Source organism: Sceloporus occidentalis, unplaced genomic scaffold, assembly GCF_023333645.1.
Source record: "Sceloporus occidentalis isolate IW3139 unplaced genomic scaffold, rSceOcc1.0.p SCAF_47, whole genome shotgun sequence".
Classification (NCBI taxonomy): domain Eukaryota; kingdom Metazoa; phylum Chordata; class Lepidosauria; order Squamata; family Phrynosomatidae; genus Sceloporus; species Sceloporus occidentalis.
In genome coordinates, this window is record NW_028317027.1 from 7350946 (window position 1) to 7376234 (window position 25289).

Below are 25289 nucleotides of genomic sequence, written 5' to 3' on the forward strand. Positions count from 1 at the left end.
TCTTGAAAGCTTGTCTTAAATATTCTATTAGTCCAATAAAAAAAAAGGTATCACCGCATACTCTGCAATACTCACCTAATTATTAACCTTATTTGCATGTGCCTACCCAGAATCCCTTGTGGTTGTGGCAGCACCATGAGATTTCTGAGGGGAAAAACAAGCCTTCTGGTTTGTCTGGTGTCTGTAGATGAGTGTTTAATAATACTTCTAGGACCCCTTAAATTTAAGTGGAAGGGTTTCCATCACCTTTACCCACCATAACTTATATATATATATATATATATATATATATATATATATATATATATATATATATATATATATATATTCGCACCATTAAAGAAAATGTGTCACTTTCCCAAAGGAACATATTATTGAAACCCAAGTGGGGCACTACTAGTTTTAAATCCTATTGAAATAGTATTTAAGATATATTGGCAAAATGAAAGAGCAATCACGTTTAACTATTTGGTCCATCTAGGCTGCCCATTTTTCCTGATTTAATGACTCAGACCTCAATCAGCAATTTGTCATTCTGATTAGATTCAGGATTGCTTCATGCCTATCCCATGAACGTGTCAATTCCATGTATGAGCTTCTACCACTTCTAAACTTATCTACCACCCCCTCCATAATGTAAAACTTCCTTACATTACATCTAACCATTGGCTATTTTTTATGCATTCTTAATATAGATTCTACAAATATCACTGCCAGGCGAGCTACACACACCCTTATCGTCCTTTGTGTTCCGTCACAATTAATTGTGAAACTAAACAGTGGTAATTGTCGTTGTCCATAGCACACATTTATTATTTATCGCGTAAATGTAGATATTAACTTAAGAGTATATCATCTTTGTGGGTTTAAGGTACCCTTTATCACACTTTAACTGTCTCTTTACTACTCAATAGACCCTCTGACCGACTGACTAAATGGTACTTAATTATAAATTAGTTATTCTGTACCTTTGATGAGTTATTCTAAGCCTTTGATGCACTTATCAGTAATTTGCTTTAGGCTGCTCTGGCAATAAAGACAATATGGAGTTCAGTAAATAAATGTACAAATAGATTTCTTTGTGACCGTTTACAAATGTGGTTCTGTGGCAAAACTGAGGGCGTAGGACTTGATGCAAGTCATCTGCCTTGATGAAGCAAGATAATTCTTGAACCGAATTTCCAAACTATTCACTGGTTCCCACAGTAAGACAGGCTAATCACAAGTAACATTTCCTTGGCCAAGTTTTGTATTTATTTGATCTGGAACTCAGAATAACTTTGTGGTTTGTTTGTGAGGAAATTAAAAATCTAAGAAACTTAAGAAGCAGATGATATCCAGAAAACAATGTGCTATGCAAATTTAGAGGTCGATGAAACCTACAAACCTCCTGTATGCTAAACAATCACACTGTAATAGAAGAAATAGGCTGTCTCACTCTAGTCACACCTGGGAACTTGCTAAATGAGGTCCTCAAAAATGAACCCTTTAACAGTCCATCACAAAGGTGATGGCGGCATACGAAGGCACTCTATTAACGGTCAAGAACATTACATACTCTGATCAGGGATCTCAATTAAAATATATCAGAAAGACCTACCTAGGATGCTTAAATACCATTAAAGCAACACTCTAGTCATTATAAGGATTTCAAAGTAAAATGACAGTGATGGCAAATGTTTTCTGCATGAAACCAAGTTGCACCTCAATGTGCCAACACTGTATGTTGTGCCTACCCCTTGTGTAGTGCAGTGCTGTTTTTACCTTTCAGAAACAAATGAACACATACGCAATCATATACTCACACTCTCTTGCATTCATATACACATACATACTCACACACATACATGTAAGCATACACACACTTAGAAGCATCACAAGCTTGGCAGATAGTTATTTTGGCAAGACATATATACTGTATATGATTCTGTTAAGGGATAAATGCAGCAATTTGATGAGTGATCTCCATTGCGTGTAACCCTTCTTTTCTCATATCCTAAGGAAGAAAAGGGCAGTGACAGCAGCACATGGGTTCAATCTGAGAAGCCACCAAAGACCTTCCACTCATCCTGTTTAATCTAAATATATATACATATATCTATGCAAGCATCTTGCAGCAATCCCTTTTGTTATATATATATATAATATTTAGATTAAGGAGGGTGGGTGGAAGCTGGTGCATTCTCAGAGGGAACACATATGTTGGTGCTACCAATATCTCTTGACTTTCTCCCCATCTCTCCTCTTTCTATCTATCTCTCTCCCATGTCCTAACTTTATGAATGCATGTGGTGGGAGCACAAGGTCTGTTCCTACAGACTTCTGCTCCAGTGCTTAGCGATAGGATATGACAGAAACAGCCGGCATGCTTTACAAGGAAGCAGTGAAACAGAGGTCTGTATTAACACACCTCACGCTCCCTTTGTTTTATTACCATTTAAAAAGTTAACCAGTCAGCTGGCAACGTGACCGTATGCCACAAAAGAGGCATTCATTTGCCCCTTGTATCATGAGTGCCATAGGGTCACCATCGCTGGGATATGATAGCTGATTGGTGCATTTAAATTTTATACTTTCATAGCCAATCCGTGGCATGGAAATTAGACCACAGAAGGGAAGCTTGGTGCAGCTCTGAAGCTTCAGCTTCTCCTAATGGTAAGTACTTTATGTTTATAGGTTGGAAAATGTGTAATAAAGTACTTTTATATCCATTCTTTGTTAAGGAGGCTACCTTGGGCACAGAAGTAAGAGTACAGTTAGAACAATTCAACTCTAGACTATGTGACTCTGAGATTCTGTCCATTCATCCTGAGATCCGTGTAAAAACCATGAAACTTGGTTAAACCATGAAATCCTCTGTACATTAATGTACTATCATGTATGTGTGCATTCAGCTTATAGAGGATTGCGGCATTTCTAGGTCATTAATATATTGAGAATTACCCACTTGTATTGAATATTCTTGCATTTTAGTATTTTTGTAAGTTTACACTACACGTCAGTGGAAGACTGTTGTATTTTAATATTTCCATTTCAACTATAGCACATATTCAACATGATGGATGGTTCGCTTTATACTGCAGTGGAACTGCTTGAAAAGCCCAGGATTTCAGTTACATATTTAAACAACATACTTTTTTATGGACCTTGCTATTAACAAAAACAGTTGACCACAAACTAAACAATTGAGGTTATGTTCTGGTTTCCATCACACTGTGGAGTAATTAAAATCTGACAACGGCACTACCTCATCATGTTCTATTATTCTAGTGTTTCAATATGTTATGCAGTAAAGATGTAAAGCTTTACCAAAAAGAATCATGGATGATTTCACTATAGTCATTTCGATAGTAAGTAAAAAAAACAACAACAAACAATTAGCACATAAGGGATTCAAGATCAGAGTCAGCTTTCGCGAGCAGGACAGTCATTAAAGGAGCCTTCTAGTCCCAATTTTGTAAATGTATTTTGGAGTCCATTTTGCATAGACTCCAATGAATGTTGCAGGGATTCTTTAGTTATTAGCGTTAGAATAATAGATTTATGTCCCATTTAACTCCTCTCTATGATATCTCTATTGTAACCAGAAGCATACTTCCTGCACATGTGCAGTAGCGCTCACAATGAAATAGATTGGAGTAGCGGGCAGGTATGCTGGTTGAACATATGCTTTGTGTACATGCTAATCATTTTTAAATTCTATGGTGGCTATATAGAAAAGGTGTGCTTATCACCACAGCAACCAATAGAATGTTCCTTCTAATTGCACTATTCCATCAGTTGCCATGATATTAAAGATCACTGTTCAGCTTTTTCACCAGAATCACACTCTATACCAGGGGCGTCCAATATGCGGCCCTCGAGGTGCGGCCCGTGTGAGATCGGCAGCCAGGATCACAAGAGCCCTGCTGCTTACTTGAGGGAGGGTCTATTCTCTGCTTCCGTTCTTCCTCTGTGGGGAGAACGAGGGAGGCCGCGCCCCCTGCTGAAGTCTGTGAGCGGCATTGAGAGCTGTAGAGCAGGTAAGGGGGTGGGGTAGGTTGTGTGAATGAGTATGTCTGATTGAGGGAATTAATCTGTGAATGAATGAATTTGTGTGTGATAGCATGCATGTGTAAGTGCTGGAACCTAGGCATGATGGGACTGTGATTGCTGTTAGCAATCACACTCCTATCATGCCAAGTCAGCCAGTACATGCTGAAACCTGGCTAGCTGCCCCCCTTGTGTATTGATGCTGCCAGCAGTATGGGGTCTGCACTTACAGCCACCCTGTACCAGCATGTATTGGCTGACTTGGGATGATAGGAGTGTGATTGCTAACAGCTAACAGCAATCACAGTCCCATCATGCCTAGGTTCCAGCATTCACTGGTTGCCTGGGTATAAAAAGAGTGTGTTTGCTGTTAGCAATCACACTCCTATCATGCCAAGTCATATTGTTGATTTTTTTTGTCCAATTGTGGTGTGTTACTTTTTATTAAAAGTGTGGTTACACACTAAAATTGGACAAAAAATACAATGCCCAGCCAACCAGTACATGCTGGAATCTGGGTATGCCTGAGATTGCTGTTAACAATCATAATATATAATTTTTTTTTACAATTTTGGTGTGTAACTTACTTTTATTAAAAGTGTGGGGGGGGGCACTTTCAGTTTCGGCTAAGTGAACCCTGAATTTTCGGTTTTGGTCCAGAATTTTCATTTTAGTGTTTTTACTTATCCAGAATCCTGAATTTGTAGGCCCAGAAATCAGTGAGAGGAAAAGTAAAGGTTTTGTGTCATTTACTTTATTTTAATTTGCATATCTTATTAAAGGCCATATTTTCTCTCAGTGAAAAATGTGTGCAGCCCTCGCAGGTATACAATTCTGATGAAGTGGCCCACTGCAGAAAAAACTTGGACACCCCTGCTCTATACTGTTATGGGTGGTTTCCCTATATAAATTCGAAAGGGGCAGGGAGTGGGCCAAAACTGGACAGGGCCGATCACACTAACTCAAAGGTGTGGTAATTAGCTTTGATTTGCAGAAACTTTAGGTAAAATGTGGAGACTTCCCAGATATGTAGACAACCCCTCCAAACATATCAGCTCAAGAATGATTCAATATATCTACTACCCTTTGTATCAAAACCTATTCTTAGCGATTCCCCTTGCATTTTCTAGCTATGCCTTGTTAGTTCCAGCACTGAAGTTGTCCCAATAATCCCATGGATAATTTTATGAAATGACATATCAGATTAATTTTATATTTATTTGTGAATAACGGACTCACCCTCCTCCTTGCCCGGGGTGCAGCTTCTGGGGTATTGGGAGATGTGGATTCATTTGGTGTCTCAGAAGTTGAGCTTAGAGATGAATTACTACTAGAGAGTTCTTTGTTCTGTCTCTTTGTTCCAAATGGCAGAATAGATGCTACAAAGTCGGAGACCTCCTTCTGTTCTTCCTTTTGAGAATCTTGCTTTAACTTGTGTGCCCTGTCATTGGCAATTACTTGTGATAATGGCATTCCAAATGCCTGCGGTAAGAATTCTGAAACAGATAAAGAAAAATAACTGTACTATGTATCATTTACAGCCATTTAACTGTACGGAGATCATAGCCAGGAGGTATTGCACATTCTGTCATTACAGCCATAGCATTTTAAAAGCTCTTAAGATGTCATGTGGCATATGTATGCTTATGAATTATAGATTCAAAAGACATACTTGAAGACAGATTTACTGGTTCAATCAAATCCACATAATCCTTTTTGTTCCTGTGCTGACTCCAGTATTAGAGACATTGAGGATTATGTATCAAAGAAAGTGATTCTAGTGCAAAGTTTAAAAAGTTGTTTTATCACCATAGCAAACAATGGACTGGTCCTGTTGATTAGAGTGTTTCATTGGTTGCTATGGTGAAAAGTCCACTCTTCCAACGCTCCATAACCCCCGGTTTGTTTTAAAAGAATGTTCACCCTTCTTAAATGAATTATTATTGTTATTATTTATTGTTTCATATAGCGTCATCATATTCCATAGCGCTGTGCAATAGGTAGACAGGACATAGCAAGTAGTATATAACAATTTGACTCACCGAAACAACCTGGCGAGGAGGGCCCTGCTCAAACGAGCATACAAGAGTGTATTACATAACAGGTAAAAGCGCCGCTGTTAAGGATGGACCAGTCACACTAGTATATGCAGGAAAGGGACTATGAAAGGTGAGCTTAAGGAATATGGGAGGAAGGACGTTAACGTTAATGCATACGTTTGTAAGCATCCTTAACAAAGTGGGTTTGGAGAGGGTTTTTGAAAGACCGAAGGAAGGGATAAAGACAGATAGGCGGGGGGGGGGTGAATTAGGAAGGGACAGATGTGAGCAGCGAGAGTGAGAGGACGGGAAGATGATTGCGCCATTGACATTGAGGGAAACTGTTGATGAAATGTTAGTATCCGCGGGAGAGATTGAGTTTTACGAAACGTGCAGACATCTAGCTAGAGACAGAGGCAAGGCAGTTGGTTACACGAGGAAAAGAGATCAGGAGAGGAAAGGTAGACCTGGACGTCATTGGCATACAGTTGATATTAAAAGTCATGTGTCCATCCCATCCATCACTTCCTTCACCATGAAGAGCTGAAGGCAGGAGCAGGCTGGATAATGGGGAAGGGGCAACTGCCCCACAATACACTAGCAGGCAGACTGAATACTTCATTCATGGCTGGGCAAGTTTCTTAATGTGTTACATTTTAAGCTGATCATGGGCAAGTTAATGGCAGGGGGGGTAGGCAGAAGTTGGCACAACAAGTGGTGTGGACACCTGCCTACCTTAGCTACTGTACCTTGCAGCACTCCACTGCAGAGTTTTGCAAGGTAGATACTTGGGAACTACAATGGAAGTCTATGCTGCAACAACATGGATCTCTTCTGATTTTACAGCTCCCTGGGCCAGTCAGTGGAGTTAGGGGATCCCCAATGCCTTGAAAAGTTGGACAGCGGGACAGTCCCTGACAATCATAAATGTTCTATGAAAACCAAGACTGTTGGCTGGTATGGGAGTGTATTGTAACATTGGTCTCTTAAAGCAAATTAACCTGCAATGGAGTCTTAAACCAGTACAGGAATATGATGGATCATTTCTTACTTAGAGGGGTGCTTTATGCTAATTTTCAGTCAGGGCACTATCTAGTCAATTATTGGTCTTTAATAAAATTCGATACAGTATTTAGTATGTAAATAATCATAATATAATTGTAAGGATAGTTTACTGCAAAGTTAAACAATAATGTTTTTTTTACATAAAGCACCAACCCTTTATCTGTGTATGCCAAGAGTCAAATTAAGTGTCAGCAATAAAACATGAAGTGGTCAATTCTGCCATTTGTCAATGCCTTGAAACTCACTGTGACACGTACCAAAGTACAATAGTTACTTTCCAAGACATTATTCTTGCATGATGTAAAAATGCAGCTGCCATAGTTACAAAATAGTTCTTAGGCCTCAGACATGAGGGATTTTAAATTACCAAATCTCAACTTGCTCAGATAGAAAGGGCTATACAGAAAGCATTGGCTAAAGTGAATCAAACCTTCCTGGTTTCTTTCATTAAGTTTGCATACATTTTAAAAGAGCACAAAGGTAATTCTCTCCCTTTTCTGGGAGAGTGCAACTATACCACTGGGAAAAATATACAATACAGAGGAATAATTCTTCATTTTAAGACGTGATGTGTCTTTGCTTTATTGGTAAGCTGTAATCATGCATAGTTTAAGACTTTTTCTCATTTCCTGTAGTTTTTGAGTGATTATATATATATATATATATATATATATATATATATACATACACTATTGATGTCTGAGATCTAATAACAATGCTTGGGAAAACAATGGTTGGTCGGCCAAAGCTCACTCTCACATGCTCCTTATATTAAGCCTGAAGTGGTATATCTAGGGCAGGGGTAGTAGTGCAGGGCTATTTCTGTAAGGGGTGGGAAGGGGGCAGAAATACGCAACGGGATAAGTGGAAGTGGAGACTTATTAAATGTTGTTCCCCCGTCCAAAAATTGAAGACTTTACCTCCCAGGGAAGCAGTGTTTCACCCAGAAACTTTGGGTGAGACACAGCAAGTTTTTACCAGGTATGGTCAAACCTGAGAACTCTCCAGGTTTCACATGGAGTCTTCCACTTCCCTTCCAATAAACACAACCTGGGGCTTCCCCTGAAACAACACATGGCTCACCACCATCCTTTCATGGAGCCACTCCCCAAGAAGAGGAAGATATTTGGATAATCCATCCTATGTAGTCCCTAGTATAGGTGCGGTAATTATATAAGTGGTCACAAAAAACTGTGAACAATAAAATAATTACAAAGTTTGGGTAAGTGCAATGTAAAGAAAAACATTTCATTGGAATTGCAAATAGCATTTTTAATTTGAGTCAATTCAAGCATCATGTCATGTCTGAAATACTGTTTACAAGATCATTCACTAGAAAGTCTTTGAACAAAGTTTCAGAAGAATGAACAGATAAACAATGATCAACTCTCTAATGAAAGGCCAGTATTAGAGATATTTTCCAAGAACATTGGAACATCTGTGCCTTTATATTATCATTATTAAATCACAAATATTAACCTTGGTTTATACAAGTTTGGTTAACGTTCCAAACGAAAGAACAATATAAGCTAATAGTACCTTTGTGTAGGAGGATTGGAAAATAATCCCTACCATATATATGGCCTCTACATAACTATATAAATATTTGCTATTACATTAAAGGGTGATGCTTTGACCAAGGGACATACCACTGCATTGCTTAGATGATGTCTGAAACTGGTAAGTACTGAAGTGGCAGGTAGCGTTCATGGCTCAGGCAAAGTAGCAAAATTGCATATCATAGTTTAACCCCTTAGTGACAAAGCCCGTACATGTACGGCTCAAAATGCATTGTTTTCAATGGGTTTAGGGACCGCCCAATGTCTTTAAGGGGTTAACCAGTAACAGTTTGAAAGAGAGAAACATTAGATATGTGATGTAATTTGTAATTATCTGTGCTAGGGGTAATATGGTAAATTTACATATGATCGTTACATGACAGTTTTGTTGGCTTGCATACCTCTCAACTGTTCTGATTAAAGCTAGACAGTCCCGATTTTTGTCCTCTTTTTGCATACACTGGGGATTATGTGTCGGTTAGGGATATCAGAGGATCTTTGCTGACCACACAGCAATATATGAAATGTGCTTTGGCAGACAACACCTCCCAAATGGCCTCCTCCTGATACACTGGAGTTGCGCGCCAGGGTGTGGCATCATATCCCAGTGCTCTGCTTCAATACATTTCAAGGACATAAGGTAAGTGCATGGTGCTACTCCCAAACCCCCTCTCTAACTGCACACCCAAAGCAGATATTCTGATTTGAACACCTGAAATGTTGGGCAATATGGAGCAGATCTATGGATTTCTCGAAAAACTCAACAAAAAAAGTCAACTAAAAAAGATAAGGCTTAACATAATTTTAGGAGGCAAGTGGCCAATAGCAGATGTTCATCCTAGTCTATTCTGTTTTTGTTCAAACCCCAACTAATTTCTACCCATCACTTTTCTTTTAGATAATGGATCAAAGATCACTATGACATTGGTTACTGATTCATATTCATACAGTAAAATGTCCAATAAATATAATTCTGTCCATATTAATTGTGAATTCTCCATACAGGTTAACATTCTCAAAATATTACACAAGCTAGCTTGTGGAATTTCTCCACTCTCTAGGACACATGGCCTGTAGTTACAAATGCGAGTTGAAAAGTAGGACAACCCTGGAAACATCTCCTGCTCTATATGGGAGCTGGGGCAATGTAGGTTGAATTGGGCACACATGAGGGGGGTGATTTAATTTACATTAAAAATAACTCTGGGAAGTGTGAAGGGTGAAACACCTCTCTCATCTAGAGAGTTACCAAGCTCTCATAAGAAGGCAGGTTCATACCTCCCAAGAGTCCCTGGTTTTATGGGGCAGTCCACATTTTCAGACACTGTCCAGAGGTCTTGGGACACTTTTGCTAGAAGTGGGGATCATGTGCCAGTCGGGGAGATATTCTGATACCTCCTGACTGACCCAGGGAGCTTGATAATCCATGGAGGTTTGTGGTGTTGCAGCACATATCTCCACTGCAGCTCCCACGTGGCCACATCACTGTGTTGTTTTACAGCTCAGCATTGCGAGGTGGCTGTTTGCAGTAAAGTGGGTGGGCACGCCACTTCTTGGGCCAACTGTGCCCCTTCCCACTTCTTGCCACAACCACCAACACATGTCTAGGTTTGGAAACTTGAAATTTTGGAGGGGTATGCTAGTTATTAACTCTAAGTGCATACTAGGAAAACTCAGAGAGCTCTTATATTTGTACATCAGCAAAAATAACTTTACTTTTTGCTTTCCATTTGGATGAAAAATGTGAGCTTTATCTAATATGACAGGAGGGTGATCATTGTTCTGCTCATCCTACTGTACTTAATGTAACTTTTCAGAATTTAGTTTTACAAAATAATTTCTGGCTACTAAACATAAGCAGTCAAATATTAACACTAACACTTGCTACCTTTCGTTTTGAGTAGCAATATATATTATGTGTTTCTTCTTTTTACCTTTGTCTTTGTTTTTCTCCTTTCCTAAAGAATCCAGTTTCTTCCTCAAAGATTTTTTCCTCTTCTGTCCATCTGCAAAACACATTGTAAAGATTTGTTAAAGACATGCAATGCATAACATTGTAGTGAAGCAATCCATCATCATATTGTCACAAACATTTGACCTGTCGACACCTGTCGTTATTTTACCAAATGGCACGCAAACTTCCCATTGTATGGAACCTCCCGTGCAATATAAGCAAACGATAATTACAATAGCAAGAAAATATCTTATCTATAAAGAGTTAATGCTTGGAAACCAAAATATACCCACCTTTACCATTGGGTTGTCACATAAACTAGTATTTCTAGGACACATACACATTTTACATGCTTATACCTCCCAAGAATCTTTTTTGCAATCAAATCCGTTGTCCCTTTTTCTTATTCAGTGTCCCTTCATTCTAGGAGCTCAGAATGTTTGGTGGCTATAAATTTATCTCAGGGTTTTAGAGCCTCCAAATAATCATACATTATTCTACTTTTAAATTATGTATTCTGTTACATCTCTTTGATGCCCACCCCAGCTTTAACATCTAATCTACCTCCTAAAACAAGTGTCCCTGTCTTGTAATGTTGAGAGTTATACATGCTATTGACCATTACATATAAAGCTTTACCCTTTAGGATGGTCAGCAGCATGTAAAAAATACCTGGAAAAGAACTTGATGAATTCTTATACAATATTCTAAGTACAAATTAGGTATTTATTTCAATTCAATATATATATATTTATATTGTTTTATATAGCATCATCATATTCCACAGTGCTGTACAATAAAAAGTAGTGTATAACATAACAACTTGACTTACAGAAACAAGAGGTAAGGAGTGCCCTTCTCTAGGACAGGGTTTAAATGTATCTTTCTGATGCTACTGAAGGTATTCCATACGATTGTCATACTTTTTAAAATATGCAAATTATTTTATTACATATAAAACCATCTCCATTGATGTTGAAGAGTCAAACCACACTTTATTTATTCATATCAAGACTCAAATATTTCTAAGACAAACATCATTTCAGTTTCAAATAACACCTACTTATCAGAGCATTCCTTCCATTTCAAAAACATGACTAGGCACACTGTTCATTAGTTCAAAAAAGGGGTTATGGTTAAAAAATGTATGAAGGAACTTCTGTCCAAGTACCCATTTGCCCATATATCCCAATGTAAGAGTATTTGCACATCTATCTCTATTATTTAATGGCAGTTTCATAACGAAATAATTAGAATTCCAATAATGTCAGCAAGAACTCACCTACTAATCAGATTCCATACACTCCTTTCTACTCTGTGTTATGACAGTCTCGATAATCTAATCTCTGTCTTCTGTCTCCCTACATCCTTAACCCACCTTCCTGGTTATATGAATGACATACAGGTGGTTACCATAACCAGGTACCGATCAACTTTATCCTGAAACTATGAACTTCTGAATTGAATGGAGACTTTGTTTGGAGGTTGTCATGTTTTCTATCTACATACCAAAGACTCCTGGGTGTTCTGCTTATTTGTTGCAATGATTTCACATGATCATAACCTTACCGCATGGCAGTGATTTAGCCATTCTCCACCCCATACCTACTGGATGGCATGACACATGTTAACTCAGCATTCATTGCTCCACCAAGGTCATATTTATTGCAGGGGAAAAGATGCAGGTTCCCTAAGCCCAGGATTACTCACTAATGGCACTTGTTCATTGGACCCTTCAACAGGCACCAAAGTCTGGAGTAAGTTGTGGGTGTAAACAGACCACCATCATATCCCAAGTACCAGCTGCTGGTGGAACATAAACCACAAAGAAGGATGCACAAACCTACACTTTCATTCATACCCAGGTGCATGGGGAAAGCCTACCTTAGTCTCCACCAAGTATGACGATGGCCTTTCCCCATTGACTTAAGTCACAATACTTGATGTCCCCTTCTGGTGCTGGTAGACATTGAGAGATATGTAGCCTTTATGTGGTGTTCCACAACCAAACTGAAGATGTGGGATTTTCACTTATGTAATAAGACAGGTACAAATCTTTAATAATCCACGTTATTTAGTTTGGCATCAAAAAGCAACAGGCTTTCCATGATATTTTTCTTTTCTATTCACATCTTGAAGTATTCTAAAATTTGACATTTAAACTTCCTCTGGTCCAAAAAGCACATTATGTAGAGCATACTTTCTGTGCAGTTTTACGCATCATTGAATAATGGATAAAGTACTGTTTTAACATGTTAACCTCATAAATCCCAGGAAAGGAGTTCTTTCTATCTTTGTTTCCATGTGTAAATTTTTAATGATTACAGATCTATCATATGCAACCCCCAAAAGACTTTGAGTCATCTTCACAACCAAATGTCAAAAGAACTTTTTGTCAGCAAGATGAATTAATGTACTTGTTTTCCAAACAAGGTTCAGACGCAACAGAGAAGGAATGACGAGAGACAAAGCCAGTTATGAGTTTATTGGCCTTTCATTTTATTACATTTGTACCCCAAAAGAAAAGCAATAACTGTCATTTCTCAGCAGCCAATTATCTTTTAGTGTCATGGGAAAACACTGACGAACTTAATTTGCATTAGTGGAAATATTACTATTTTGATTGAACTCAAAAGTACACCAGGCATATCCTGTAAAACCCTATTCTAATTTTTAACTGAAATATCTAAAATCTTTTCAAGCCTGTTTGGGGGAAAAATGATGTTTTTCAGGCAGTTTGCCTCTTTACCACACGGCATAAAAGAAGTTATTAAAGGGACACTCCAGCCATCATATGCACTTACATTTTTGTGTGGTCCCTTTTGCAAATGCAATTCTGCAGAATCCCCCCAAATACATTTGACACTTTTCCCACTCCCAGCTAAATGCCATGCAAGTGATGCATTCAAGTAGTGCATCAGCATGCACCTTGTGCAAGAGGGAGTTATCCATGACCCTGGAATCTGAGACAGGCAAGCTGATCATGGTAAATATGTGTGTTGTGTGGCTACTGAGAAGCGTTTGTGTGAAGTGTGTGGTCGAGAGTGATGTATACTTTTGCATGCATGTCATTTAGTTGAGAATACTGAATTTTTGTTTGATTGAAAATAGCCAAATTAATGTTTGAGTGTACTTCAGGGTGGCTAAGAGTGGTTGTTCTGTTTATGTTTGTGCTAGTATGGCATACATGCCAACAGTCCCACATTTGCTGGGACAGTGACTTCTTTGGGTTCTGTCCCATCAAATTCAGGTCTGTCCCTGCATAAAAATACTGCCTATGCACAATGCATTACACTGCACAGGCAGCATTGCGTTTAAGCTGTATATGTGTGAGAGACACACAAAGCATATGTGCGGGTGAATGAGGTCCAGACATCCCGGGACAGCAGGATGTACAGCCTAAAGTAGGCGGATTCACACAGAACAGCATAACTGCGCCTACTTCAGGTCCCGCTCCATTTATGCTCCGGGACACCTGGCAAGTATGGTATGTACTAGAGGACTGCATTGGGAGGCGGGACCCGCCAAAAAACTTGCGGGCGCGGGCGGTCTTGCTGGGGCTGCGGGCGGGAGTGGGCGGTCAGGCACTGTACCTGCGGGTCCCGGTAATCCCGCGCAGTCCCACAAGGATGCCTTCTCGCTGCTCCATTACAGTGTCTCCTATCTTGCTCAGGAACAAGGCGGAGTCATGTGATGTGACGTCACTTCCGGTGACGCCGCCTTGTTCCTGGGCGGAGCAAGAGAAGAGACGCTGTGAGGGAACAACTCGAGGGTAGCCTTGCGGGACTGCGCGGGAAATCAGGTAAGGAGGCGGGCGTGATTGGCCACAAATGTGGCGGGAGCGGGCGGGATTGGCCACAAATGTGGCGGGAGTGGAACACCCACATTGCGGGAGTGGGATTCAAAAAGCTGTCCCGCGCAGGGCTCTAGTATGTAGTGTGGCCAGTGTAGGTGTGCATCAGTCTCAACCTGCCCCCTCCCACAAGTCAGCAACTGTGCTCTGATTGGACCTTCACCTTAAGCCCTGCATGACCAACAATCCCTGCAATGATAAGGCTATTACATAAAGTGAGAGATGTCTAAGCAAGCAAGATTCTATACATGTGGTTTTACTTCAAGTGGTCTGTTAATGAGTAAGGGGAATGACCACTGCATTTAGTAGAGCTAAATTCACTTACTGAAGCTGTGTATACCCTGTGGTTTTTGTTTGCCAATCAGTGTAAACGTTTTAGATTTATTTTTGAAAGTTCACATCACAGAGGCTGAGATCAGAGACAGACTGTGGCAGAGTCGGAATTATCAATTTTCTACAGTTCACTCGCATAGATATTACATGTTATTTTATAAGAAAACCAGGCTCCCCTTTCCCGACTAACTCAGCCTCTTAACCCCCCCACATGGATCTGTGTCCATCCCTCATGCATGTTGTTTTAACACCTGTAATACTGGGTTCCAATTTTTTATTTAGAACCAAAAACGCTAAATATACGTGTATTCCTGATACAACTAGGGTGGTGAACAACACTGCGCTGCTCATGATATAGCAGGTTGAGTACAGAATACTAACTAGCTAGTGTATAGACATTTCTTGTCGAAACAACCATCTTACTGAATAGGCTTCCTAGGCAGAGCTCTCAGACTGTCTCCAGAGACCACAACAGGAACTCCCTAAGGATGGAAAGACAGACATTCTTAATGAGTTCAACATGTAGCTAGCTCTACTGGAAGGAAATACTGGCCAACCTTGCAAGGCCATACCTATCACTTGCACATGTGCAGTCTGTACACACCATCACCAGATTTTCATGAATTAGTCCCTAATTCAATGTTCAGTAAAGATGCAGCTGCTTCTTTTTATACAAACATTAACTTGTATTCTTATATTTAATCTTAGAATTGTTTCCCAAAACATCACTTTTCAGTTTATATAGGAACAACTTATCAGTGCCTGATTCAATAGTACCAGGAAATACAGTATCTCACAAAAGTGAGTACACCCCTCACATTTTTGTAAATATTTTATTATATCTTTTCATGTGATAACACTGAAGATATGACACTCTGCTACAAAGTAAAGTAGTGAGTGTACAGCCTGTATAACAGTGTACATTTGCTGCCCCCTCAAAATAACTATTAATGTCTAAACCTTGGCAACAAAAGTGAGTACAAAAGTGAGACAAGTGGAAATGTCCAAATTGGGCCCAATTAGCCATTTCCCCTCCTCAGTGTCATGTGACTCGTTAGTGTTACCAGGTCTCAGGTGTGAATGGGGAGCAGGTGTGTTAAAGTTGGTGTTATCGCTCTCACACTCTCTTATACTGGTCACTGTTCAACATGGCACCTCATGGCAAAGAACTCTCTGAGCATCTGACAAAAAGAATTGTTGCTCCACATAAAGATGGCCTAGGCTATAAGAAGATTGCCAAGACCCTGAAACTGAGCTGCAGCACGGTGGGCAAGACCATATAGCTGTTTCACAGGACAGGTTCCACTCGGAACAGACCTCACCATGGTCGACCAAAGAAGTTGAGTGCACATGCTCAGCGTCATATCCAGAGGTTGTCTTTGGGAAAGAGACGTATGAGTGCTGCCAGCATCGCTGCAGAGGTTGTAGGGGTGGGGGGTCACCCTGCCAGTGCTCAGACCATACGCCGCACACTGCATCAAATTGGTCTGCATGGCTGTCGTCTCAGAAGAAAGCCTCTTCTAAAGATGATGCACAAGAAAGCCCGCAAACAGTTTGCTGAAGACAAGCAGACTAAGGACATGGATTACTGGAACCATGTCCTGTGGTCCGATGAGACCAAGCTAAACTTATTTGGTTCAGATGGTGTCAAGCATGTGTGGCGGCAACCAGGTGAGGAGTAGAAAGACAATTTGTCTTGCCTACAGTCAAGCATGGTGGTGGGAGTGTCATGGTCTGGGCCTGCATGAGTGTTGCCAGCACTGGGGAGCTACAGTTCATTGAGGGAACCATGATTGCCAACATATACTGTCACATACTGAAGCAGAGCATGACCCCCCCCCCTTCGGATACTGGGCTGCAGGGCAGTATTTAAACATGATAACCCAAACACACCTCAAAGACGACCACTGCCTTGCTAAAGAAGCTGAGGGTAAAGGTGATGGACTGGCCAAGCATGTATCCAGACCTAATCCCTATTGAGCATCTGTGGGGCATCCTCAAACGGAAGGTGGGGGAGCGCAAGGTCTCCAACATCCACCAGCTCCGTGATGTCGTCATGGAGGAGTGGAAGAGGACTCCAGTGAAAACCTGTGACGCTCTGGTGAACTCCATGCCCAAGAGGGTTAAGGCAGTGCTGGAAAATAATGGTGGCCACACAAAATATTGACACTTTGGGCCCAATTTGGACATTTCCACTTAGTGGTGTACTCACTTTTGTTGCCAAGGTTTAGACATTATTGGCTGTGTGTTGAGTTATTTTTGAGGGGACAACACATTTACACTGTTATACGGCCTGTACACTCACTACTTTACATTGTAGCAGAGTGTAATTTCTTCAGTGTTGTCACATGAAAAGGTATAATAAAATATTTACAAAAATGTGAGGGGTGTACTCACTTTTGTGAAATACTGTATGTTTGTATTCCTGCATTTATTTACAAAAGGATTAAATCTAGCTGGTAAAATAGCACCTCTAGTATTTAGATATACACACCATAAAACTGTGCTGGGGAAGAGATCAAGTCCCTGCACTAATTTTTAAGGAGTTCCCATAGAAATCAATGAGATTGCTTTCTGTGCAATTGCAAGGGGGGTGCTTGCCAAGCCAGCAGTGGAGTGATTGACAGTAAGTATATCACATGTTAAGAGATGTGCACGGCAAATTGCTGGGGAGCGACTAAAGGTACTTAGTGCTTATGATGGCTGAAGTATCCCTTTAAACATGATTGCAAAGGAAGAAGGAACCAAAGTCTAATTTTCTTACTCTGATTAAAGGAGAATGTGTGTACCAATTTGCATGTGTTAAAATGCTCTGGAGTCCAAGCAAAATGGACTTTAACATGCATTTTACTTTATTATATGGCTGAAATATTCCTTTAACTTCCTGTTCATAGTACTTGGTTGACTATTACTTCCCATTACGTTCTATAATTTTCTTAAGTTACTCTTTGTTGGCAGCTCACTGGTTCTTGTAAGCAAAGGCTGAGGAGAACTGGAGGTAATATCAGGACAGCAAATTCAGCCACAGATCTGATATTTTAAAAATTGTAATAGGCCCTTGTGTTTCAGCCAAATATAATCAAGTGACAAATGCACCAAACTTATATTTTATTAAAATAACTTGGTTACGCTGCAAGCTTTAGCTGATCGTTCTACAAATTTGTGAGATAATGTTCATTTACTGAATTACGCAGCACATAGGGTGGACTCGGTGTTTGCAAGAGGCACTTTCAAAGGTTGACCCATCATAATGCACTGTGAACTCAGTATGTTGAGATGTTTCATCTTACATGAACTCACCTCATTCTAATGAGAATAAACTCAATAAACAATAACAACCAATTAGCACAATCCATCTGCCCATTTTCCTACCTACATAAAAATGTTTTTAGTCCTATCGATATTGTATGGTTTTAGAACAATTTAATCAGAAAACATGTTTACCCGGCATTTTTTTTGGCAGCAGTCTAGATCATGTCTGTTCCCATAGGCAACAAGCGCAGGGACTTGCAAAATATACTAATTCATCAATAATCCATGATAGTTGAGGGAATGTTTAATAAAACAGACACAAAATGAGTTTGAAACACACACTGTTCCTGCTACTGTGCTGGACAAAACAATTTACAGAAAGATAATTATCAGTTCTTGCTCAATGGAACACACTGTTCACAAGTAATTTATTACAAATATAGACCCCATTAGCCTGTCAGTGTTTCTGCCTATTGTAATTATTGTTAATTCTGATTAATTAAATGGACACAGCAGCCATCATATGTACTCTAATGTATATGCTATCTGAGAGGTTCCTTTTCAAATGTCGTGTCTTCTATCGCAAATGCATGGGGGGGATCTACAGAATCCCCACATACACATTTGCCTTTTTGCTTGCTCCCAGCGATTTTCCGTGCAGGAGATGTTTGAGCAAACACATCTCCTTGCATGTTATATACTTACAGCCAGTCTGCTTCAGCGTTGTCTCAGTGAATGTGCTCACATTTTACTAGCTACTAACCATTCCCAGCATTCAGCCTGCCCTGACCTTGAGGCTGTGCTTGATCCCAGGAAGGCGAATACCTGATGGAACCTGGAGGTGTCAGAAGGTAGGGGAACGGAGCACAGCGCAGTGAGACGCTAAACACAGGTGATGCCAAAGTGGTGCAAGCAGGTATTTATTTCACAAAAGACAGGCATATACCGGAAGCGAAGTCTTAACACAAGCCGTAGTCAGGGAGTACAGAAATACACGAGAGTCCTTTTAAACGTAGCCGAGTTCCAGGGTAATAGATAAGCACAGAGTCCAGTAAACAAGCCGAGGTCAAAAATAGCCGGGAAACTTACGTAGTCCAGTAAACAAGCCGAGGTCAAATTAGCCAGGAAATCCACAAACAAGATAAGGGTAAGGAAGGGTAAGATTCAGGTAATCAGCATACAGGAATGGAGCACCGCTTAGTTAACAAGCCAGCACTGACTGAACAGTGCTGGGGGTTTATATAGCCCTGCCAGATCCTGACTCCTCCCCTCTAATTATCCACCATCAGTGTAGAGCTGTCAATCCTCCCTATTCCCCGCCCTCTGCTTACCTCCTGCACTAGCTTCAATGGAACTGGGAAGTTAGACACGCCCCCCCGCCATGGACAACGTGTTCGCGGCCATCTTCCGCGAGATGCCTCTCAATCGAGGCCGGGGATGCGGCCCACGCCGCGACCGCGTGGTTCTCGTACGGCGTCTTGGCTGTCCGGACATGGAGGCAGTTCGTGGTGGGACCCTGCACGGCCGCCGAGGTAGGTTGGATGCCTGACAGGAGGTCAAACCAGTGACAGATTAAGACACATACCATACATGCACGCACACAACTCTCTTCAAGCCTCCGCGATGTGATAAACTGCACAGTGTAGCTAGTGCTATTCAGACGATCGAGGTGTATATAATACTAAAAATATAATACTTAACTGGATTTTTTTTATTTAAAAGGCAGAAAAGATATATTAATAGGTGATATAGTATAATACTAATAACTAAAAGAAGGAAATGGAAATGATCAAGTGGGAGTAGAATATCTCCACCATAAGGTCTGTAGTTGTCCTCTTCCCACCTCCTTAGTCTGGACAGCGTAGACTTTCTTACTGTCATTTTAAAAACGTTATGTAGCTGTGTTTTACATTATTTTTCTCCATATTCTTTGTTTGCAGAAAGCTTGCTGCACCTAAATTTAGCTAAACTGCAGAGTGGTTTCACCATCTTTTTCAGCTCTGTAGAAGAAATTTTAGTTTTTTGCACACGAATTATTTATGTTGCTGTCATTGCTGGACTTTAAGACACTCATCCATCAATGTGTTTGCCTCTGAGGTAAATAATGTTTTAAACGGACAAACATGTTAACTCCTGTACCAGACTGCAATATGGAAACATTAGTTGTCTAATCTGTCTAAGTAAAGCTTGGACTCATTTGCCCTGGATTTGTGAAGAAACGCCAAGCACTAACTCAAGGTTCCTCCGAGGTGATTTGTGTTTTACATCTTTTCATTGTTCAGACAATAAGCTGCCAAGTAACACCATGCTTCTAGGTTGGCCAAGCCAAGAGAAAACCACAAACATTTAATTATAAGGCACCAACATATTCCATAGCAATTTTTCATTTTTAACAGCATTAGATGTTATTTTGTTTAAAGGTATTTAAAGGGCCGAAAGTAATACAGTGGAAAGGTACATACTGTGCATTCTGGTACCATATATATATATATATATATATATATATATATATATATACACTCTGGGCCGCATACCAGCAGGCGGGGCAGATTCAGTCCCTGCACGCTGGCCGAGTCTGAGCACAGGGACATGATGTCATTTCCCAGCGTATAGATGCAAACCGTGTACGAGGGAGCAGAAGAGCTGGCGACTTTCCTTTCCTAAGCAAACAAAAACAATACGTGTATGTATGTATCTGTATTTTACTGTGTAAGTACTGTCTATTAATGTGTGTGTTAGTATGTGTGTGTGTCTGTGTGCGTTAGAACCTAACCCTGTACTTCCCATAAGAGCAACAGTTAAGTATTCACTAATTCAATATTCACAGCAACCTTATAGAACAAAGCTACCAAGAATAAGGAGAATGTACTGTATGTAACATAGCAATGTAGACTTTTAGCAGGGTTATGCTGGGGTGGCAACCTGATGACTTCCCAGGGTAGTCCGACTGGGGTTGTACTTGAAGAACATCACTGTCTTTTTTCCTTCAACATGCAGACTGTACTGTGTGTGCTATCAAGCAGGGAACATATGGATTCACAACAATGAGCATTTATTTGAAATGTGTCACCTGTGACATCTTGGCTCAAAACATTAACCCTTTCCACATTTTCACTCCATCCAGCACATGCATTTTAATGTTATCTTATAGTTGTGTTTTGCATACAGATGCATGGTGGGATTTATCAGGGAATCCCCTCCACATGTTTGGTATGTTTCCTTGCCACACACCTCCTTTCCCATGCAGCACCTCCCTCATTTACAGCTACCGCTGATTTTGGCTGCATCTAGCACCGTAAACTGGCATGAATTGTAAAGGGAAGATATTACAGTACTTAATACGTATGTATACATTAGTTCACTGTTCCTTTAAACACCATAGAAACACAAGGCAGCAGTCCATATTGTATTGCCTTGAAATCCTTTGTATTTATAATAAAGTTAGTCTGTTACCCCGTGATAAAGCAAAGGTTCAGCATCTTGGAGATCAGCTTTTTAAATGTTTAAAAATGAACACTGCTGGTGTTCTAAAATATTACACAAAATCTAATGTTTAGAACTCTATATAAGCTATTATCTACACTTGAAAATGTTAAAAGCCTGTGGCATCAATTAGGCGAATGTACTCAGCGAATTTATAAACATGTAAATGCCAAGTTTATTTTAATCCACTGGAGAAGTCTGGACGGCCATTAAGACCATTGTCGGCAAGGTGAGCAATTAATTCGCAGGCACATACAATCTGGTGTTTAGAGGACTAGGAATTCAGATTATGGGTAGCTCTATGACTGTGGACTGACACTATCTAGTGTCCCTGGGCAAAAGTAAATTGTAGGGTGTAGTGTTTTCTGTGTGTAGTATTTAACATGAAGAGCAGGAGCCAGCACTACTTGATAGTAGTTATACAGAGCAGTTCTTTATTCAGCTCAGATGCAAAACATACCATTTAAACTGTCAACTGAACTCAAACTTAAAATGGCCACTGACCATAGAGTTCCCCACAAACAGTCCAGAGTGACCTTTCTTAAAGCAACAGTATACCACATAGGGCCCTCACTTGGCCCCATCCCCTCAATATACTTCTAAAGTGTCCTGATTTTCGGTCACTGTCACTTTGTCCCAGGTAGCTGTCCCACTGTCCTACTTTTGCAGGCAGTAGAAATCATGGGCCTGTTGGAGAGTTTCTCAGACCTCCTCTGACCAGACCATGGAGCTGTTAAATCAAAGGAGCACTGACCTCCATTGCAGATCCCATGTACCCACCTTGTGACGGTCTGAAGCTGAGCACAGCAAATAGCTATTCAGGTAATGGGGGGGGCGAGACTCTGGCCTCACCAACTTGCAGTCCATCACTCACACCTCTAGCCAGACCCCCAATTTGGGTGTCCAGATTTGGACACTGTAAGTGTTGGGGTATGCCTTCTAGGTTCAAACCCTGCATGCTGTGCATACCAACTAGGTCATGTTTGCATAGCTAGGCCAAATTCTGCCATGCATTGGGTCTCAGAAGAGAAATCAGATATTTGGATTAAAAATAGAATTATTTTCAATTTTACATTTTTCATTTTTATTTCTTTACCATATCAATGTTAATTTTATCTCACTAAAACACTAGCAGTACAGACATTTAGTTAATTCTATTAGTTTTAGCTATTTTTCACAGTCCAACATTCCATTAATTTATCATTAAAATTAAATTATATGCGTAAGCCATTTTAGAAATGTAACTGTTTGCCTTGGTCTCATTCATATTAATGTAACAAATGAATTTACATGGTACAATTTCATGCCACAGTGTGAGGCTCAAGCAAAATAAAACAATAAGAGATGTATTCATATATTGTTATCGAAAATAGGGTTTTCATATATGAATAAGTATTTTTTAATTACAATATTTGCTTGATTATTTTTTCAGAAAAACACATCTGAACATCGAGGTTGTCTTTTATTCAAACCTAAGATCTGAGGCACTGCCGCACAGCCAACTAAGCCTATAGGCTTATCTGTCATGCTCTCTCAAGCACACTCACGCTCTCTCAGGCTCTCATGCTCTCTCTCATGCTCCTTTTCAATTTCTCCCTTCCTTCTCTGCCGACCACTTCCATGTCGCTGTCTCCTTATGCCAGCTCTTATTCTTCTCTTGCCTCTTATTTTCCTTCTTTCTTCTGTCTTCTTTCTTGACCACTTTCTCCCTGGTACCAGCTCTTTTATCTGCTAAGTTCTATCTGATTCCTCCAAAGTAAAAACAGACAAATCCATGGGACTTGATGAGATGCACTCAAAGTTTTTAGAGCTTTGAAGTGTCCTGGCAAAACTGTTGGCAGACTTATTTAACCAGTCAATATTGTCAAGACTAGAAGTTGGCAACTTCACAAGACAAGGTAGCAAAGAAGACATCAGTAGTTGGCAAATTAATGGAAACAATGCTAATGTTTAGGATTGTTGAATATCTGGAAGTAAATGGCTTGCACAATTAGAAACAACACAACTTTACTACATGGAGAACCTGTCCAACTAACTGACTGGGCTTGTTATTAGTGGGGTACCTCAGGGATCAGTTTTGGGACCCATACTTTTAATATTTAATATTTTTGTTAGTGATATTACAGGCTTAATAGTAAGGTGTGTCTTTTTGCAGTTGATACAAAGATCTGCAACAGGGTAGATCTTCCAGGTGGATCAAGTCATATGGCAAATTAATTAAGTAAATTAAAAGAATGGTCGTGAGTGTGGCAGCTACAGTTTTATTTTGATGTACAAAAAGGCAGAATATAGCATTGGGAGCACTGTTCTGACAGTGACAGCGACTTAAAAGTAATTATATTTTATGACTTAAAGATAAGCAGGCAAACCAATATAGGGTCAAAGAAAGAACAGGAGTGCTGGGTTGTATAGCTAGAGGCATTAGTAGCAGAGAGAGATAGTTCTGCAACTTTACAGATCTTGGATCAAACCTCACCTAAAGTATTGCGTACAGTTCTGGAGACCCCATCTCCAGCAGGATATTGAGAGAATTCAGAGAAGGTCTATCAATATGGTAAATAGTTTGCAGGACAAAAAATTATCAGAAAACTCACACTGTTTGGTAGGCCTCATATACATTTGTATTATTTGAGCCTGAGACTAGCTTAGCGCACCGACATTTTTTCTTTTCCCTGTTTGCAAACAATTATCAGTAAAGACTAAGGCAGCGCAATATAGGTAAGAAAACAATGCAATAGAGTGTTGAAAAAGGCAAGCAGGGTGCTAGGTTGTATAGCAAAAGTCAATAGTAGCAGGACAAGGGAGGTGGTTCTGCAATTTTACAATTGTTTATAGAACTCCTTCTATATGTGTATGCCTTTCTTTAGAACCCCATATTAATACTAAAATTTGTTTCAGTGTTCTAGGCATTTGTCTTCCAGGACAAATTAAAAAGCCTGTTCCTAGTTAAAGTTTAATATCCAGATTTTATACAAATCAGTTTTTTTTTTTATTCTCTCCATGCTACTAAGTATTTCAAAATACACAATCCTATTATACAGAGCTTTATAAATAAATGATATTAAAGACAGTGCTTTACACTACTCAGGGTATGATTACAAAAACCCCAGTTAAAAGGTCAAACTACACTGAGATTATACAGAAATATCTATATGAGATGACATCCGGGGAGAGTTTAAAAAGTTATGATAATATTCAGTTAGGAAACTTAACATAATATTAAATTATAAATATTTTAAACTGCCAAAAGCTCATATGTGACAATTTAAATAACGCATATAAACTTATAGGATTTGTGGCCAAGTGAGATTACAGAGCACAAACGTGCTAGGGTCACTGAATAATATAAGGGCCTGTCAAAACAACCCAAGTGCATTGTCATTTTCCTAGAGTAATAAGCATTTCCGCCTATGTTCAGTTCTGTTGGATTTATCAAAATGCATATGCACATAGCCACACGCAGTGGGGTGTTTACCTTCCGTGTCACCCTAACCAGGGCAGTGCCACCTGCCACCCCCACCACTTTTAACTGGAGCCTGGAGCGGAAGGAAACTATGGAGGACTATCCCATGTTGGCACAGCCCTCCGTTGTGTAAATGGGCCGGTTGGGGAGATCAGTAATGTCCCTTTTGACCGGCCCCTTAAGTAGTGGCATTACAGGAAACCTGATCACCCTACTGTTATGTAGGAGAGGAGTGGTACTCCTGGACCTGCCCCAC

General features: G+C 40.0%; 1 protein-coding gene across 1 annotated transcript in view; it reads right to left on the reverse strand.

The window, feature by feature from the left end:
* Nucleotides 1-25289, reverse strand: part of LOC149289285 (rho GTPase-activating protein 6-like) — a 267876-nt gene that overhangs the window by 26309 nt on the left and 216278 nt on the right. The window contains exons 3-4 of the mRNA XM_089490921.1: nt 10630-10701; nt 5272-5528 (exon numbers count right to left, since the gene is read on the reverse strand). Of these exons, the coding sequence (XP_089347047.1) occupies nt 5272-5528; nt 10630-10701 (329 nt within the window). The remainder of the gene's footprint in view (nt 1-5271; nt 5529-10629; nt 10702-25289) is intronic.